This window comes from Microtus oregoni, unplaced genomic scaffold (genome assembly GCF_018167655.1).
Source record: "Microtus oregoni isolate MIOR12 unplaced genomic scaffold, Mior012 000028F_ref0000031, whole genome shotgun sequence".
Lineage (NCBI taxonomy): Eukaryota > Metazoa > Chordata > Mammalia > Rodentia > Cricetidae > Microtus > Microtus oregoni.
The window spans coordinates 4,809,776-4,828,127 of NW_024543087.1; the positions used below are offsets into that span (position 1 = coordinate 4,809,776).

General features: G+C 49.5%; 1 protein-coding gene and 1 pseudogene across 4 annotated transcripts in view; one reads left to right on the plus strand and one right to left on the minus strand.

The window, feature by feature from the left end:
• Scn5a (sodium voltage-gated channel alpha subunit 5) overlaps positions 1-18,352 on the plus strand; it is a 97,453-nt gene that overhangs the window by 40,575 nt on the left and 38,526 nt on the right. For all 4 annotated transcript variants that reach the window (XM_041676895.1, XM_041676898.1, XM_041676897.1 and 1 more), the window contains exons 8-14: positions 188-251; positions 1,477-1,618; positions 2,038-2,235; positions 2,888-3,067; positions 3,596-3,973; positions 7,468-7,600; positions 8,630-8,868. In XM_041676895.1, the coding sequence (XP_041532829.1) occupies positions 188-251; positions 1,477-1,618; positions 2,038-2,235; positions 2,888-3,067; positions 3,596-3,973; positions 7,468-7,600; positions 8,630-8,868 (1,334 nt within the window). The remainder of the gene's footprint in view (positions 1-187; positions 252-1,476; positions 1,619-2,037; positions 2,236-2,887; positions 3,068-3,595; positions 3,974-7,467; positions 7,601-8,629; positions 8,869-18,352) is intronic.
• LOC121464266 lies at positions 12,368-12,926 on the minus strand (annotated as a pseudogene).

Sequence of the window (18,352 nt, forward strand, 5' to 3'; positions counted from 1 at the left end):
AAGAATGTAGGATGAGTCCAGAGAAGCAGCCAGGGCCACTGAGTCCTGGCCAGGCACGGGGGTTAGGTCCGTGGCAAGAGAAGGAAGGAAAGTGACCGGCAACGTTGACTTTCCCAAAACCCAGGGTAAGGCAGGCACCCGTAGGCGGGGTTACCCGTGCTGCTCACATCCAGGTTCTTCCTTGCAGACAATTACCTGCTCAAGAATGGCACCTCTGACGTGTTACTGTGTGGGAACAGCTCCGACGCCGGGTAGGTAGGACGCCTCCCCGAACGGCTTTTGGCTCTCTTCCAGCTGCTTCATCTGGTGACGCCCCAGACAGCGACACCTTTCGTGGTCTTCATTCCTGGCCAGAATCCTGGAAGCTTCCATACCCCTCCCCTGCCACAGGAGATAGCTGGGAAAGAAAGACCAGGGACAGATCTGCAGGGAGGAGCAGAAAAGCCCTAAAGATGGGCTGGGATAAGGTGCCACCCACGGTACCATGCAGTATCCTAACTAGACCTGGCCTCCATCTCAGCTGTTCCACCCTTCAGGGGCGAGTGTGGGCTCAGGAGAGCCCTAAAGATGGGCTGGGATAAGGTGCCACCCACGGTACCGTGCAGTATCCTAACTAGACCTGGCCTCCATCTCAGCTGTTCCACCCTTCAGGGGCGAGTGTGGGCTCAGTCTAGTGGCTGGACTTTGTTCAAGCCCAAACAGAACGCGAGCCTGCAGCCTGACTATGGTGCCTTGACATTTCCTGTCTCTGGGTACAGTTCCCAGGGTGTGCATGGCAGTCTGGGACAGGGTGAGGGTTCACAGTCTCATCGTGGGAGGGATTGCTTCTGGTGTGAGGCCCTGGGCTCGTGTTTGCTGTCTCCATCCACCATGGGAGAGATATCTGGGATTTCTTGGTATGAGGCTCAGGTGCCCTTAGGAGTATCCTGGCATTTGACCAATTTCTCCCACCGTAGTTCTGTACGCGCGCGTGTGTGTGCGTGTGTGCGTGCGTGCGTGCATGCGTGTGTGTGTGTGTTGTGTTAAACAGGCACTTTCCCAGATGTAACCCCATCCAGCGCTTCACCCAGTGACCCTACCTCTGCCTACACTTAGCCAAACCTTGTTGGTTGTCCTCTGCCTCTGGGGCTCCCACTGTGTTCAGATCCCCATGGAGTGATAGGCCAAGGAAGGAACTTGCACTTCCTCCCTGGGAGGAGGCAACAGCAGAAACAACAGCAGCCACCAGGAAGGATGTGCCGTGGGGCAAAGGGAACCGAATATGGGCCTTAGAGATTTCCAATGGGTCTAGGAGAGAGGAAGATGGCAACCTGGCCCACCATGAACATGGCAAGAGCAAGATCCTGGGGACAGGCTCCAGAAGCCTGGCACTGTTGGTGACCCAGCCTCAGAGCAGTTAGTCACAGGCTGGGCTGCCCAGGGAAACAAGCCAGGGCCCCTCACAGCATGGGACAGAGTGTGTATGTCTGGTTACAGGACATGTCCTGAGGGCTACCGGTGCCTGAAGGCAGGCGAGAACCCAGACCACGGCTACACCAGCTTCGACTCCTTCGCCTGGGCTTTCCTGGCTCTCTTCCGCCTGATGACACAGGATTGCTGGGAACGCCTCTACCAGCAGGTGCATGGGTGCCTGGGCTGGTGGAGGGAGCTAGGCATGGCCTCCAGGTCAGGCTGCACAAATGACTAGCCAGGAACATTCCCAGTGGCTTTCCATTGGTGAGAGTTCCAGAGGGGACAGAGGACAGGGCTGGTGACTAAGTTCCAGTCCTTACAGAGGATGCTCCACTCTGCGGATGAAATATTCCTCCACCCTGCATGATTCTCTTTAGATACAACATTTTCCCCATTAGGTGAGCTACTTGCCTCCTTCTAAGCGGGGCTCTCTCCTGTGGGTTCACACATGCCCTGCCACATGCTTTTCTCCACCTGCGGGCTGTAGGACACGGAGCCCCTGGCATAGCCAGACCAGTGACTTAGAAATGCCATAACCCAGAAGGAGCCTCCGTGAGGGTGACTTGTGTCCCCTTGCTCCTCTAGACCCTGAGGTCCGCGGGGAAGATCTACATGATTTTCTTCATGCTCGTCATCTTTCTGGGTTCCTTCTACCTGGTGAACTTGATCCTGGCTGTGGTGGCCATGGCCTATGAGGAGCAAAACCAAGCCACCATCGCTGAGACGGAGGAGAAGGAGAAGCGTTTCCAGGAGGCCATGGAGATGCTCAAGAAAGAACACGAGGTGAGTGAGCCATGCCCAGAGGTGTGGTGCATGCTGGGTAAGGCCAGCAGATGGTGCATTTTGTACTTACTGGGCAAGGTTGGCCTGTTAGTGTGGTGTACGCTGGATAAAATTGTTCCCTATGTCCACCACGTTTTCTAGGTAGAAGGTTAGTGGGAGCTGGGTGCATGGACGGCTTCTCAGTAAATGTGGCCTCTGTGGGCACCACACATGTCTGGTTCAAGGTCCGCGTCCACGGGTGGTTTAGTCCAAGGATTCTTTCTGGTGATTCGTGAATAAAGCACAAGGCTGGAGACTTGACCACTGGCCATTCTGCCCTGGCTCCCCACGTTCATCTTCCCCCATGGCAGCTGTCGGAAGCAGCTGGAAACCAAAATAAAGGGACTGGGGAAATGGCTCACTTACTGTGTAAGTGCTTGCCACACAAGCATGGGGATCTGAATCCAGTCCCTGGTACTTGTTCTCCCTTCCAGGTTCTTGATCTTTCTCAAGGCATTGTGGGTCTCCCTGGGATGACCTCCAGGTGTCTCCCATCTGAGTCAAGTATGGGAGTCTGCCACCAAGACACTGAGAGATCCATGGCTTAACCTAAGCCTGCAGCTACTCTAGGCTTCTCCATGACCGAAACACCCTTCCTTCCGTCTTTTCCCAGGCTCTCACTATCAGGGGTGTGGATACTGTGTCGCGTAGCTCCTTGGAGATGTCCCCATTGGCCCCAGTCACCAACCACGAGAGAAGGAGCAAGCGGAGGAAACGACTGTCTTCCGGGACAGAGGATGGTGGGGATGACCGGCTCCCCAAATCTGACTCGGAAGATGGTCCCAGAGCTTTGGTAATCCCAATGTGGTCCTGGCCCTTGCAAAATCCATCATGGTGGGCCCCTGGCATGGTCACAGCCCCAAGCTTGGTCTCCAAGAAAAGCACCATTGAACCCCTCCCAACCCTTCCAGTTTCCCATAGTCATTCTTAAAGTGGAGAAGAGCCGGGGAGTCTGCCTGTCAGTGCCTCCTTCCTGGGGCTAGTGCTCAAGTATGGGGGTCAGGTCTGGGGGTGGGGCTGAGGTGTGGGTGATAGGGTCCCCTGGTGCTGGTTCTATCTCTTGCTACCTAGTCTAGTCCCCTTCAGGCCCAGAGATACAGATGTGAAGTCGGTAGAGACCCTGGCGATGCAGAAGACACCCCCACCCCTCCCAAGCACCCACTTCGTCCACCTGCTGCGCTGCTGCCAGCAAAAACATCAGCACCCCGAGAATCTGAGCAGCGCTGACACCCTGAGAATCTGAGCAGTGCTGACACCCTGAGAATTAGGCGCAAATGTAGGCAGAGCCACGTGGGTTACAGCGCCCTCCCTGTGCCCCCAGAATCGACTCAGCCTTGCCCATGGGCTTAGCCGGACATCGATGAAGGCCCGCTCCAGCCGAGGAAGCATCTTCACCTTTCGAAGACGGGACCAGGGCTCCGAGGCGGAATTTGCAGACGATGAAAACAGTACCGCGGGGGAGAGCGAGAGCCACCGCACATCGCTGCTGGTGCCCTGGCCCCTGCGCCGTCCCAGTGCCCAGGGACAGCCCAGCCCTGGGACCTCAGCTCCTGGTCATGTCCTCAATGGGAAAAGGAATAGCACCGTGGACTGCAATGGGGTAGTTTCTTTGTTGGGGGCAGGTGATGCAGAGGCCACCTCCCCAGGGAGCCACCTTCTCCGCCCTAGCCCTACGGTGCTGGATCGGCCCCCAGACACGGTGAGCCCACCCCTGGCCTCCAGGCATCAGCCCAGACTTGTCTCCCAAACTGGTGATGAGTGCGAGGTTCCAAATCTACTCTCTAAATGTTGATAAAACACCTACTGTGTGCCCCACTCCCAGAACATCTCTCCCCGCATAGTTCCATGCCAACAGGCAGGCAGACAAGTCAGAGGGAGGGGAATGGAAGGAGAGAGGGAAGAAAGAAAAATGTATATATAAACCCATAGGGTGATATAGTGAGAAGGGAGTTGGATATTTCACACTTGATGGAGTATCAATTTCTGGATGCCACAGTAGACCTAGGCCAGTGTTCCAGAGACCATGGACTGTTTCGGGTGCCTTCTGGATCTGTGGGTCTGGAACAAGCAATCCGGGCTAGGTGGCAAAGGGGCACTCAGAGGATTCTAGACGGCAGCTATTGGGTGAGTAAGAAATGGGCACTGACTAGCGCTTGGCTAACTGGTAACTCAGGGCAGCCAGGGTCATAAGTATTGGGAGTGGGGAGCAGGGAAAGGAGAGAGGAACTCCCAACACACTTGCTAGGGGGCACTTAAGTAGTGGCTACAAGAGGAGGAGTCAGGCTGCCTTCTACAGCGGGGAGGACAGGTGCACTGAGTGGTTAGTGCCCAAGCCCCGGGCATTAACCTAGGTTTGGATTCCAGATTGCAGGTTGCCACCTGGGTGGCTGTTGACAAGTCTTTTCACTCCTCTGCACCTCAGGTGTCTCATCCGTATAGTGGGTGAAAAAGACCCATCTTGGGACCATTGGGAATATGAAAATGGCTCATGGTGGACAGGATTAAAGGCATATAGGACACGGTTGACACAGTTAAAATGTCGTCGTGCCGTGCTATCAATCCCAAAGTGTGTCACAGACAGCAGAGTTGCAAACAGCCTGGGGAAGAGCCTGTCTGGCTTGTGGCACCGTGAGGTCAGTGATGACTCCCAGCAGAGGAAGCACATGTTTAGAGCCATTGTCAGCAAGGCACTAGTCATGAGAGGCCTGTCAGTGGCACACTGGTGACTGCCCAGTTGGCCACAGGGGTCATGCTGGCCCCTGTCGCTCCACATACAGTGCCTGAAGAGCCCACTCAGCAAAGTGAAGGGTGTCTCACACATGTCCAGGACAGAGGACAGCGGCTGTCTGAGGAATCTTGGTCAGGACGGCAGAGGTGTAAAGGGGGGTGGCGGCCCACATGGCCACTAGCTATGGGACTCTATACGGTTAACCATCTGTAGCCTCAATTTCCTGCAAAGTGGAAATAAGACTTTGCATGTACGTCAGCAGGGGGTAGGACCAAGAGAATTGAAACAGATCCAGGGCTTAGGCCAGATCTCGCCTCGTGAGCATGTCACTGTTCCTGTGTGTTGTTGATGTGAGTGAGCAGAGGCTTCTGGGATACATTGCCAAGCATCCAAGTCTTATATAGGAAGTGAAGGGGAGGAACTTCGAGACGGGGGGGGGGGGGGGAGAGGGCTGCAGAGTCTTCTGTGACCTTCAGGATCAGTGACCTTCAGGATCACCTGGAGAGCAGGGTATCTGGCTTCCAGGAGCTCTGAGCTAGGCAGGCCCTGGGCTCTGGAGCCCCAGCCTCAGGCAGGCAGAGCTCAGCAGCCAGGAGCACTAATAGAATTTCCTAATCCCATTAGGGAGAAAATCATCTCATTGTGCTGCACATGTCGGGAGGAATCCAAGTTCACACACTTCATTACCGGGAACTCTGACTTCACCCATTCTCACTTCTGCAGGGCCCATTTGTAACTTTAAAGGGATTAGCAGGCCAAGACTGAGTCGTTTGTAAGGTTAAAGGAATTAGCGACCAAGATGGAGACATTTTAAAAGTCAAAGGGATTAGCAGGCAGAAGCCCCTGGGAGTGCCTTCCCCACTCCTAGCTGGTCCCCAGTGAGCCCCTTTCTAGTCTGCAAACAGAGCCCGATGTTGGGTACATAGTGGTCCAGGCGGCATGGGAGGCAGGAGGAGCCCTCTTCAGTCAGGGTGACTCTGGATGAGCCCAGAGAGGCCTGCCTGCCAGCTGCTGCCCTCAGACAGCCTGCAGCTCTGCTGCCAGCGTCTTTCTTCTTGCAAGCGGTTGTTGGAAGGCAACCCAGTGATGCAAAAGTTCATAGAGTGACAGGGACCTGTGTGTCCCTTTCCACACGTGTCAGCGCTTTAACAGCGGGGCGTTCATCCTCCAGATCTTTGTCTTTCACAGCTGTCTAACATGGGAGTGTACCCAGGCCAGCTTGTCATTGTTGTCTGTATCAGAGGTCAGGGTTGGTCTGTGGCCATGATTGGTTTTAATAATATTCCTGTTGACTGGTTGTTTAGTTTCGGTATTAGGAACAGTGCTGCAATGAACATCATTTCTCTGCAGTTTTGGTGTGCGTGTGAAAGTATTTATGAAGGTAGATGACAAGACGAGGATTCTCAGGACCATTTGAGAACCTCTAGCAGCTGAAGAGAGATGGCACAGTGGTTATGAGCACTGACTGCTCTTCCGGATGAGTTCCAGCAACTGGGTGGAGGCTCACAACTCTGTAACTCCAGGACCAGGGACTCCAACACTCTCCTAGTGTTCATAGGCACCAGACACGCACAGTGCACAGGCACACGCATGCAGGCAAAACACTTATGCACATAAAATAATAATCATGAAAAACTAAGGGTTTCTGAGTAGGTACAGCCACACTTCCTCTGAGGGACATGGTCTGCCACCATTCTCAGCTAAGCACCATGCTGTTTTGGTTTTTCTATGAATGTCATCCAAGCATATGTTAGGGTTTGGTTTTTTCCCCAGCTTCCTTCTACCTTTAACTCTAGAGAACTTTAATTAAGATCATGTGTGTGTGTACTCTGTGGCAGCCTCTGACACTGGCAGGGCCCATATGGCATATGTACATTGAGAACACAGAAGGAGATGATGGCAGACAGAGGAACGAGGCTCTGGGAATTGTTAGCTGGAGTAGGGCTAGTTCTCCAATTCCTACTCAGGATTCAGGATCCCATCAAGACCTCCATCCCTGGGCCTGCGATGTAGTCCCATGGTAACAGTGGCTGGAGTGTGTGCCTAGCGTGCACAGAGCCCTGGGTTTGATCCCCGGCACAGCATGAGCTAGACGTGACGGTACACACCTGTAACCCCCAGCAGCACTTGGGAGGTAAGGGCAGAAGGATCGGCAGTTCAAGAATATCCTCAGCTACATGTCGAGGCCAGTGTGGACTATGTGAGACCTTGTCTCAGAAAGGGGGGAGGGGCTGAATGGGTAAAGGTAATGGTTGCCAGCCTTTGCAACCTGGGTTCAGTCCCTGAGAACCCATTGACAGGAAAGAACTGACCTTTGTATGTGCCACACATATTAAGTCAACAAATAAATAAATGCCGTTTTAAAATTGAAAGAACACAAGAACAAGACTTCTGCTGTGCCTTCTTGAGTCCTGCCCAGCCTGAGCCCCATCCCAGGCTGATGCATGTCTCCTGGTTGCACGCAGACCACGCCATCAGAGGAGCCAGGTGGTCCCCAGATGCTGACCCCGCAGGCTCCGTGTGCAGATGGCTTTGAGGAGCCCGGAGCACGGCAGCGGGCGCTCAGTGCTGTCAGTGTCCTCACTAGCGCCCTGGAAGGTCAGTGTCTCTGGTGTCCTAAACCCCCATGTTCCCAGCAACCTTACCTCCGTTCTAGCCTCCCCCAGACATGTCTTTTTCCGTCTGCCCCCAAACTCAAACTCCCAACCTCCCCCAGACATCTGTCTATCTCCACCTTTGGACCCTTGACCCCCCCAGACATGTCTTCTTCCATCTGCCCCACCCTCAGGCCCCCGACCTCCCCCAGACTTCTGTCTGTCTCCACCTTTGAACCCCTGACCTCCCCCAGACTTGTCTTGTGTCTGCCCCACCCTCAGACCCCATACCTCTCCGACACAAACGTCTGTCCCGCTGTGAACGTTAGTGCCTGTTCTTCGGGCTCTTCTCTGGTTCTGCTCCCTCTTTTCTAGGTGTTCCCACATCCGTTCTGGACTGACCCAGGCCCTTCTCCATCTCACCCACCCCTCTCCCAAGCATACCCCAGTCTGTCAAGAACCAGCCTGTCTCCTGCATGTCCTTCCTGTTCTAACCTATTCTCAGCTGAGTCCACTTAGACTAGTACGGCCATCTTGCATCCATCTCTGCTGGTCCCACACTAGGCAAGGCAACTCCACTCACCTTCCAAGCCAGACTGGGTCCCCTGTTTTGTGTCACCCTGTCCCAGGTGTATATGCTTATGTTTTGTAGCCTATCCCAGTACCCCATCCCAGTCTGTCCCGTGTACCCTTGTATCAGAACTTGGCTATTCTGCTTCCTGCCCTCATTTGCAGCCTGTCCTGCTCTGAGCCTTCTCATATCTATGAGAGGCGATTAGCTTACATGAACCTACATTCGTCATAATCTGTCATATCCTTAATTTCCCCTTATCCATCTTAGTTTCCTATCCTCCCATATTGCCAGAGCAAAGAATGAGACACAGGCCACCCATCGCCCTAGCCTTCCCTCATCGTACCACTGTCATTTAGCACCTCGCCATCTCCCCCGTGCAAGTCCCAAGACCTTTCTAGAACGTCACTAGATGCAGACAACTTGATCAGCAAAGCCCGTTAACTCCCTGACTGTTCTCAGAGTTGGAGGAGTCCCACCGTAAGTGTCCACCGTGCTGGAACCGCTTTGCCCAGCGCTATCTAATCTGGGAGTGCTGCCCTCTCTGGATGTCCATCAAGCAGAAGGTGAAGTTCGTGGTCATGGACCCGTTCGCCGACCTCACTATCACCATGTGCATTGTGCTCAACACGCTCTTCATGGCTCTGGAGCACTACAACATGACCGTCGAGTTTGAGGAGATGCTGCAGGTCGGAAACCTGGTAAGGACCACACGCCGTTGACTCTCAAAGGGGCATCTCTGAAGGCCGTGGCTTTCACGGGGAGGGCATTCTGAACATCACGAGGGCTTCTGAAGGTGTGAGTCATGGAAGATGTCTTGGAGGAGAAAGTTTCAAAGTCAGGTTTAGGGAAGCAAAGGTGTGTAGGATTGCAGTGGGAGACTAGGGTTTGCATTTGTCAGCATGCTACGAAACCGAAGTGAGCAGGGGCATCTGATATGCGTGGAGACGCGAGCCTCGATGGTGAATAAATGGAGGGGAAGTGCATGAAGGATGGGGCTGCTGTAAGGTAGAGAGTTGCACAGATGAGCATCCATGTTGTCGATTGGGGAAAAGGAAGAATGAGTGACTGGGTAGGGAAAGAAGGGAAGAATAGAGAGATGGATGGATTATTGGAAAGAAGAGGTCGTGAGGGATAAAGAGATGGGTGGATGAATGGATGGTTGGATGAGTGGGAGGAAGGTTAGAGAGGAGACTACAAAGAAAGGACAGATGGATAATTAAATATGGTGAGAGGAAAGGAGGACAGAACGATGAACAGATGATTAGAGATGTGGAATGAGAGACAGGCATGGATAATTAAATAGGACGGGGGCAGAGAAAGAAAAATGGATATGTAGGTGATGAAAGTGGGTGATTAGAGAGTGGGAGGCAGGCGGGCATTTAAATAGAAGAGGAAGAAAAGGGTGGGTGAACAGATGACATCTGGGTCAGGGGATGGATAGAGAGATGACGTCTGGGTCAGGGGATGGATAGAGAGATGACGTCTGGGTCAGGGGATGGGGAGAAAGATGATGTCTGGGTCAGGGGATGGATAGAGAGATGACGTCTGGTCTACGGCCATACCACCCTGAACGCGCCCGATCTCGTCTGATCTCGGAAGCTAAGCAGGGTCAGGCCTGGTTAGTACTTGGATGGGAAAGATGACGTCTGGGTCAGTGGATGGGGAACAGATGATGGCTGAGTTAGTGGAGGTAGATAGATGATGTCTGGGTCAGTGGGGGTAGATAGATGATGTCTGGGTCAGTGGGGGTAGATAGATGATGTCTGGGTTAGTAGGGGGTAGATAGATGATGTCTGGGTCAGTAGGGGTAGATAGATGATGTCTGGGTCAGTGGAGGTAGATAGATGATGTCTGGGTTGGTGGGGGTAGATAGATGATGTCTGGGTCAGTAGGGGATAGATAGATGATGTCTGGGACAGTAGGGGGTAGATAGATGATGTCTGGGTCAGTAGGGGGTAGATAGATGATGTCTGGGTCAGTGGGGGTAGATAGATGATGTCTGGGTCAGTGGGGGTAGATAGATGATGTCTGTGTTAGTGGGTGGATGAACAGATGTTGACTGGATCGGTGGGTAGATGGACTTACAGATAACTGGATGCAGTGAGTCAATCAAGGATGTGGAGAACCAGATCTGAATTCTGACTCAACTCTTACTAACTAGATACCTCAAGCAAATCACTTAATCCTGGTAATTGGCACAATAAGTATTTTCTGAATTTAATAAATGCAAGAATTAGACAATGTGAGCCTCGTAGGAAGCTAATAAGGCCGAATAAGATAATGTCCATATCATGCGTTCCTCCAGCCTGCGTGAACAAGTCCTCGGCAGAGATGGGGGCTGTGCTGTGGTTGTTATTATTAAAGAAGCTGATCCCAGAAGTCAAGATGTCTGGGTTCCTTCGGATAATTTTCTTGAAACCACATTGAGTTCTGCCTCTTCACTGTACAGATGGAGAAACTGAGGCAGAAAGGGTGGAATGGTGGACATGAAATCAGGTATTCATCTGCTATATCCTGACATGTGAATACAGCCAGCTCCGTGCCAGGGGCCCTCAGCAGGACTGGCCAGAGTCCCCGGGGATCATTGCTCTGGCCAGTGGGGAGGCCACTAGCTGGGGCTTGGGTCTGTCTCACAGCTTCTCAGGTGGCTCACACAGACAGGTAGGTCTCACACACACTGCAGTCTGTGGATATTTTCTTCCATTACTGCTTTATAGACCCAGAATGTTAAGTGGTCATTTGCAGACTTTTTTCCCAACATTTTTCTAATCATTTGAGCCCATTTGGCTATTCTTGTACTTTCCTTCTTGCAAATTGAGGGGGAGGTACAGCTCAGCATGCAGAGTCTTGTGGTGCAGCCAGGAGTATTGCGTGGTCTTTGGTACATCTCAGCATGCAGTCTCATGGTGCAGCTGGGAATATTGGGTGGTCTTTGGCATATCTCAGCATGCAGATTCTCACGGTGCACCTGTGGGTGTTAAGGAGCCGTCAGGTGGTGGTTGTGGCTTTAAGTGGAGTGTAGTTTTCCTAGGTAGGACTGGGCAGCAGTTGGATGTGATAAAGGTTTAAGTGGCTTTGCCAAACTTAACTTGTGACTGAATGACAGTTGTACCAAACCTGTCACTCGGTTATTGGCAACAGCTGTGTTTTGTGCTGTTTGGATAGCTTTATTGCTACAATGTAAGGCTTTGATTTTCTTGAATTTAATTCTATTTAATTAATTTAATGATAATTCTATTTCATTCTATTTAATATAGTCCAGGTGGTTTAAATATTAATGTAAAGAAACGAAATCACCAAAATAAGCATAGGCGGGTAATCTTGGTTGGGGACAGACTCTCCAAGCGTGTCTCCAAAGACAGAGTCCATAAAAGAGAAGACTGGGAGACTAAACTGCTCAGCCCATTACCTAATCAGAGGCAAAATCTGGAGAAGATAGGTTGAAAAGTCTCCCTTATGAAAGAATTAATAATACAGCAGATTGGGGCTGGGGCTGAAGGGATGTCTCTGTGGTTAAGAGCACTTAGTACTCTTGCAGAGGACACTGGTTCTGTTTCCACTACTGTCTGAAGCTCCAGTTTCAGGGGATCTGCCTCCTTCTGGCCTCTGCAGGCACCTGCATGTACACAAACATAACACACACACACACACAATAAATAGGTAGACAGGTGGCTGGGTGGGTGGATGGATAGATAGATGATAGATAGATAGATAGATAGATAGATAGATAGATAGATAGATAATCTTGAGGAAAAATAATAAGGTGGCAAATTTTCTACCACATATTATATGGGATCTAGATAGATGGCCCAGTGGTTAAGAGCACTGTCTGCTCTTACAGAGGACGCAGGTTCAATTCCCAGCTCCCACATGGCACCTAGCAACTGTCTATAACTCTAAGATCTGACACCCTCACACAGACACACATGCACGCAAAGCACCAATGTAAATAAAATAAAAATAAATTATTTTTAAAGAAAGAAAAAATGGTATCTAAATGAAATCAGTGCTTTAAGACTGAAATATTGGAAATAAAGCAACCCTACTGGGGACTTGGTAACAGTATATAAATCAGTGCGCAAAGGATGACCTACTCCAGACATGATACTGGGAACGGTGGTTGATCTACATGGAAGAAACTTAAGTTCGATTCCTACTTCATGCCATACCCACCAATTAGACACTGAGGAACTGACTTTAACACTGAACTATACACTGCTCCTGCTTTGGGGAAGATTGATCTGTGGCCAAGACACTCAGGTCATAAGCATCCAGTAAAGTGAACTGTAAGTTAGGGAGTGGTACAAAGTGATCAGCTAAGAGTTCTCTGACGGCATGGTCTCAGGGTGCTGCACAGTTTGGTCTTCTAGAAACTTGCTGTCAAGTTTAGAGTTAGCTAAGAAGTCGCTACTGAAGTTACAGAGTTGATGGTTTCCCCATGTGTGGTGCACTGGGGTTTTGTGCATTTTGAATGTGTCCACAACAAGTTCTAGAGACTTTTCTGATACTTTATACTGTGCATCGGAGCCATCCACGATGTCTCTGAGTTGCAGGACACAGCAGGGCACGCTGCTTTCTTTATTCCAGTCTTCAGTGGCACCCTTAAGTGAACAAGACAGTGTCAGTAGTACCTCCACCTGCTTCTTTGATAATTGAATCCATCTTCCAAATCAGCATATTGAATATCTGCTATAACTCCAAAGGAAAAGTGTGGCTCTGAACCATCGACCAGGGCATCAGGGTTCAGCTCATCTGGTATATGTGGAGGGAGTGCAACCCAAATGCCGAGTTAAAGAGTCCCCAACGTGAACCATGACTTCAAACAGAGAATCTAATACATTGCCTTTAAAATCCTCAGCTACCTTTTATTCAGCAGGAAGATGAATGATTAAGGTAAAAGTTTATTGTTGCTGTTGTTCAGGGTCAGGATTCTCACAAGATTGATGTCACATAGACTGGTTATACGTAATTCACATTTCAGACATTTAACGGATATTTGAGTCCCCATTCTGGAGCTTATGTATATAGTGCATAGATAGGTAGGTAGATAGATGATAGTTAGACAGACAGAGAACCATAGCAATATGTAAGAAGGGCAGATAATAATATATTTCAAGCTGGGCAGTGGTGGCACACGCCTTTAATCCCAAAACTTGTGAGGCAGAGGCAGGAGGATCTCTGTGAGTTCAAGGGCAGCCTGGTCTACAAGAGCTAATTGCAGGACAGGCTGTAGCCAAAGTTATAGAGAAACCCTGTCTCAAAAAACCTAAATAAATAAATTTATAATTTATTTATTATTATATATAAAATTATATATATTTCAATATATAATTATATATATTTCAATACCTAAGAAGATTGCTCGCTTTGCTTGCATTAAAATGTATGGTTCTGTGTGTAAACCCGGTGAAGTCACTAGTACACTGTAGACACTAGCATTACCACATTCATCTTCTAGAAGGACACAGAACTCAGGCCATAGTGAACCCTTACACATCAATAAGGGAAAGGACAGTCAACATCGGTCCTGGTTTCGCTTTGTTGCTGTGGAAACCACCTGGACCAAAAGCAAGGTGGGGAGTGTATGAGATACTCTTCTGCAGCTGTGACAGAACACATGACCAACAGCAATGTAAGGGAGAGTTTATTTTATCCTATGGTTCCTGTAGGCTAGATACTCATAATGGCAGGGAAGGCCTGGCAGCAGCAGGACCAGGAAGCTGAGAGGTCACCCTTCTACCCACAAACAGGAAGCACATCAAGTAAATTGGACAAAGCCTGCCCTGGTGATGTATTTCCTCCAAGACTCCAACCCCTAAAGGCTATATAACCTCACCAAACAACCTCACAAATGAGGACCAAACATTTAAATACATGAGCCCACAGGGGACATTTCTTTTTCAAACCACCACAAGGAGGAAAGGGTTTGACTGGTGTACACTCCCAAGTCACAATCCGTTGTTGAGAGAAGTCAGAGCAGAAACCTGGAGACAGGAGCCATGGAGGAACGCTGCCAGATGGCTCACACGGGCTGGTGCTCAACCCAGAAATAGTGATGCCCACGTGAGATGAGCCCTCCAACATCCACTAACAGTCGAGACTGTTCCTCACAGACGTGCTCCCAGGCCAGTCCGATCTACACACCTGATTGAGGGACCCTTCTCAGGTAACTCCGGGTGTGGGGAAGACAACAACCATAACACGAAGAAAGAAACTAACAGATGAATCGGGTGGTTATAAATATGAAGAGAAATAGATAAATACGAATCAAAGCTACATTAATATGCTATTTCCCGCACACAAAAGAATCAAAATGAGGTTCTGCATTAGGACGTCAACTCTGGGAGTGTGGTTTCTATACATCCACCGTGGGAGACAGTTCATGTTGATGTTTACAATGTCAGGTAGGTGTGTGTGTGTGTGTGTGAGAGAGAGAGAGAGAGAGAGAGAGAGAGAGAGAGAGATCCTAAGAAAGCTCGCGTTGGGGGCTGGAAAGGGCTCAGTGGTTAAGATTACTTGCAGGTGTTGCAGAGGACTTGTTTGGCTCCCAGAACCCACATCAGGTGGTTCACTGCCACCTGTAAGTTCAGCTCCAGGGGATCTGACGCCCTCTTCTGGGCTCCGTGGTTACTACATACTCATGTTTATACACTCACGGACATTATACACATAAGTAAAAATAAATCCTTAAAAAAAGACTCATGCATGGGTACAAATTAACATGTACAAGGAAGTTCTTCACATTTCTTGTTAGAGGGGAGTGAGAATGAACATAAATGTCTTATCTACTAAAGCCTGAGTCGGTGCAGTCAAGCACACAGTGGGTCACACTGTAGTCCCAGCACTCAGGAGACGGAAGCAGAGGACAGCCTGGGCTACAGGGAGACCACACCTCCAAACGGAGAAAAAGAACTCAAGAGATGGGTGTATAAAACCAGGCATGGTGGTGCACTCCTTTAATCCCAGCACTCAGGAGGCAGAGGCAGGCGGATATCTGATGAGTTTGAGGCCAGCCTGGTCTAGACAGTGAGTTCCAGGACACCCAGGGCTGCATAGAGAGATCCTGTCTCAAAAAAAAAACCACCCAAGGTGCAGGATGGTAAATAAATTACATCTGCTTCATACAATAAAATATTGTACACAATATATATATATATATATATTTGAAAAAAGAACACTCACACAAACCATTTACATAAAGTTTAATATAATAAAATATATGATATATTCTCAATTTATTTACTATGTAAGAACACGACAGACAACACGCCATATTTGGGGTAGTGATCACCTTGGAGCGACTGCACCACGATTGGTGGTTTTGTGAGTTAGCTGTGTGGGCAGTGGGAGCCCAAACCACAGTGGGAGCCGTCCTTTGGGTCTTATATCTGTTTTCTTACTTACACAATGGAAATAATAAGCATTGCATATCACATAGGGCTACTGTGGGGATCAAACAGTGGAACTTAGGAGAGACACTGTAAGGATGCCTGCCATAGCGTACAGCAAACGTCAGTTCCGCCATTCCTACTGCTGTTGTGTGAGATCGAGTAAAACAGCATTAGGAGCAAGTACGAAGGATGTCAATGTTTTGTTGTTTTGTTTGAGGCAGAGTCTCATGTAGCCTGGGCTAGCCTTGAACTCACTCAACTCCTGATCCTTCTCCCTGCTCAGTTCTGGGATTATAGGCATGCACCATCATACCCAAGTCCTAAAGTATTTCTTAATTTAAAAAATAAAAATAAATGACAAGCCAGGAAAGTCACAGCAGGACATATAGCATCTCTAATCTAAAAAGTGTATTTATATACAGTTCAAAAATAACAAACACTGGAATATAACAGTTAGCAAAGGCTATGAAGAGCAGGTTTGGCAAAAAAGAAATACAAAAATAAAGGAATGGCTGATAAACCAGCTGTGTGCTGGGAACAGAAACACAGGATGAGCAGTTAGAGGGAGAATGTTGTCTTCCACTGCTCGCAGGACTGGTTAAAACCTGTCTCTGTGGATCAGTCAGCCACATCAGAATCCCTAACGATGGCTGTTCACACCATTTCAGGTCTAAAACTACCTGGTGGAAATAACTGAGCAATACGTCCACAAAACAGTATTCATTATGGCAGTCTTTCTAAGAGAGGAAATTGTCTGTCGTGGAGAATTGGTTAAACTAGCATGGCTCATCTCTGCCATAGAATAACAACAAGAGCAGAAAAAGACACTGGATCGTTTTAGTTAGCATGGAAAGGGGCCACGGTGTCACATGTTAAGCTCAGGTTTACAGGTCTCTAAAAAGAGGTCAAGACTGGCCTGGGCTATGTGAACCCCCTTTAAAAACTTACAAAAAAGTTTTTTTTTTTTTTTTTTTATTTTTTATTTTTTTTTTATTTTATTTTTTTTTTAAATTTATTTATTTATTAAGGATTTCTGCCTCGTCCCCACAACCGCTTCCCATTTCCCTCCCCCTCCCCCGATCAATTCCCCCTCCCTCATCTGCTCGAAGAGCAATCAGGGTTCCCTGACCTGTGGGAAGCCCAAGGACTGCCCACCTTGGAGAGAATAGGGATACAAGGGTCCTCCAGACAAAAAAGTTTTTTATCTTTTGTGTATGAGAGTTTTGCCTCTCTGTCTGTATGTGTACACCAGGTCAACGGATCTGAGCCCTCTTCTGGCCGACTTGGGAACTGCACACATGTGGTACACATACAGACAGAGAGGCAAAACTCTCATACACAAAAGATAAAAAACTTTTTTGTAAGTTTTTAAAGGGGGTTCACATAGCCCAGGCCAGTCTTGACCTCTTTTTAGAGACCTGTAAACCTGAGCTTAACATGTGACACCGTGGCCCCTTTCCATGCTAACTAAAACGATCCAGTGTCCTTTTCTGCTCTTGTTGTTATTCTATGGCAGAGATTAGCCATGCTAGTTTAACCAATTCTCCACGACAGACAATTTCCTCTCTTAGAAAGACTGCCATAATGAATACTGTTTTGTGGACGTATTGCTCAGTCCATTTGGGTGCTGGGAATTGAAGTTGATACTCTAAAAGAGCAGTCTGTGCTTTTATAAGTAGAATCACCTCTCAAGCCCCAAACCCCACTGCTTAAGGTTCCCCAGAAGTCTCCCACTTGCTGGGACGTTTCCATCAGTACTGATAGGGTAATAGGAAGTCATCCTCAGAACCCACTGAACACCCAGAGCTTTTCAGATCTGAAGCAGCCTTTGCCTAGGCCAGGTGCTCTCAGCCCCACGTGGGAGTTAGGGTGCTTGCTGCTGACAGTAACCACCACTCCCTGAGCTGAGGAAATAACACTCGGGAGCCCATCAGACAGGCCTTAGAAATGTCCTTACTCTTCATGTGTCCAGGCAGGCTCTAGGGAAGTCCAAGCCTGGGTGCTGACAGAGGGGGTAGCCAGTGGCTGCTCTTAGGGGCTTTCAGGGAAGCTGAGCACTTTATGAGGTGTCTGAACACAGCCGAGTGAGGACCAAGGCTGGGCACATAAGGCTCCCACAAGGCATGGGAATGAGCATAGTGGTGTCAGATGGGGAACATGGTAGCCTTCAGGTTAAAACCTAACTGCTGCCGTATTCCAAAGAGAGAAGACTCCATACATATACCCACAGGGTACTTACGATGAGAGGGGAAGGGACTAAGTGATGTGTCTGAAGTGGCCTATTCCATATGTCAGGGAGCTGTGGACTCGGACTTTTGAACAAGCCTAAAGGGATGAGTGTTGTAGGTGGAGTAGAGAGATGAGGAGGCCTCAAGGGGGTCTGTGACATGGAGAAATAGCGGAACGGGCTTGTGTGCTGGGGGAGGGGCAGAGGACAGCCCGTGTATTTTAGTGGAGCCTGAGATTCCCTCGGAGAAACGTTTTTTTCTGTACATTGCAGATGGGGCTGGTATGTGGCAAGGTCCCCCTCACCCACTTCCTCAGAGCCCCATCTGAGCAGAGATGGGAAGCCATGACAGTGTCTGCTTCTAGCAGAGTTCCCTGAGGGTACCCAGGCCAGACGACTTCCCTGTTAACTGCTGACCCCAGTGCTGTACCTGTAGCTCCCATGTCTTCATGCCTGCTGCGGGCCTGGTTCAGTCCCCAGGGTACTCTGCCTGCCGCCCTCCCCTTCCAGAAGCCTCCTGAGTGTCTCCTTGGGCCATTCACCATCTCCTCACCATGGCCAAGC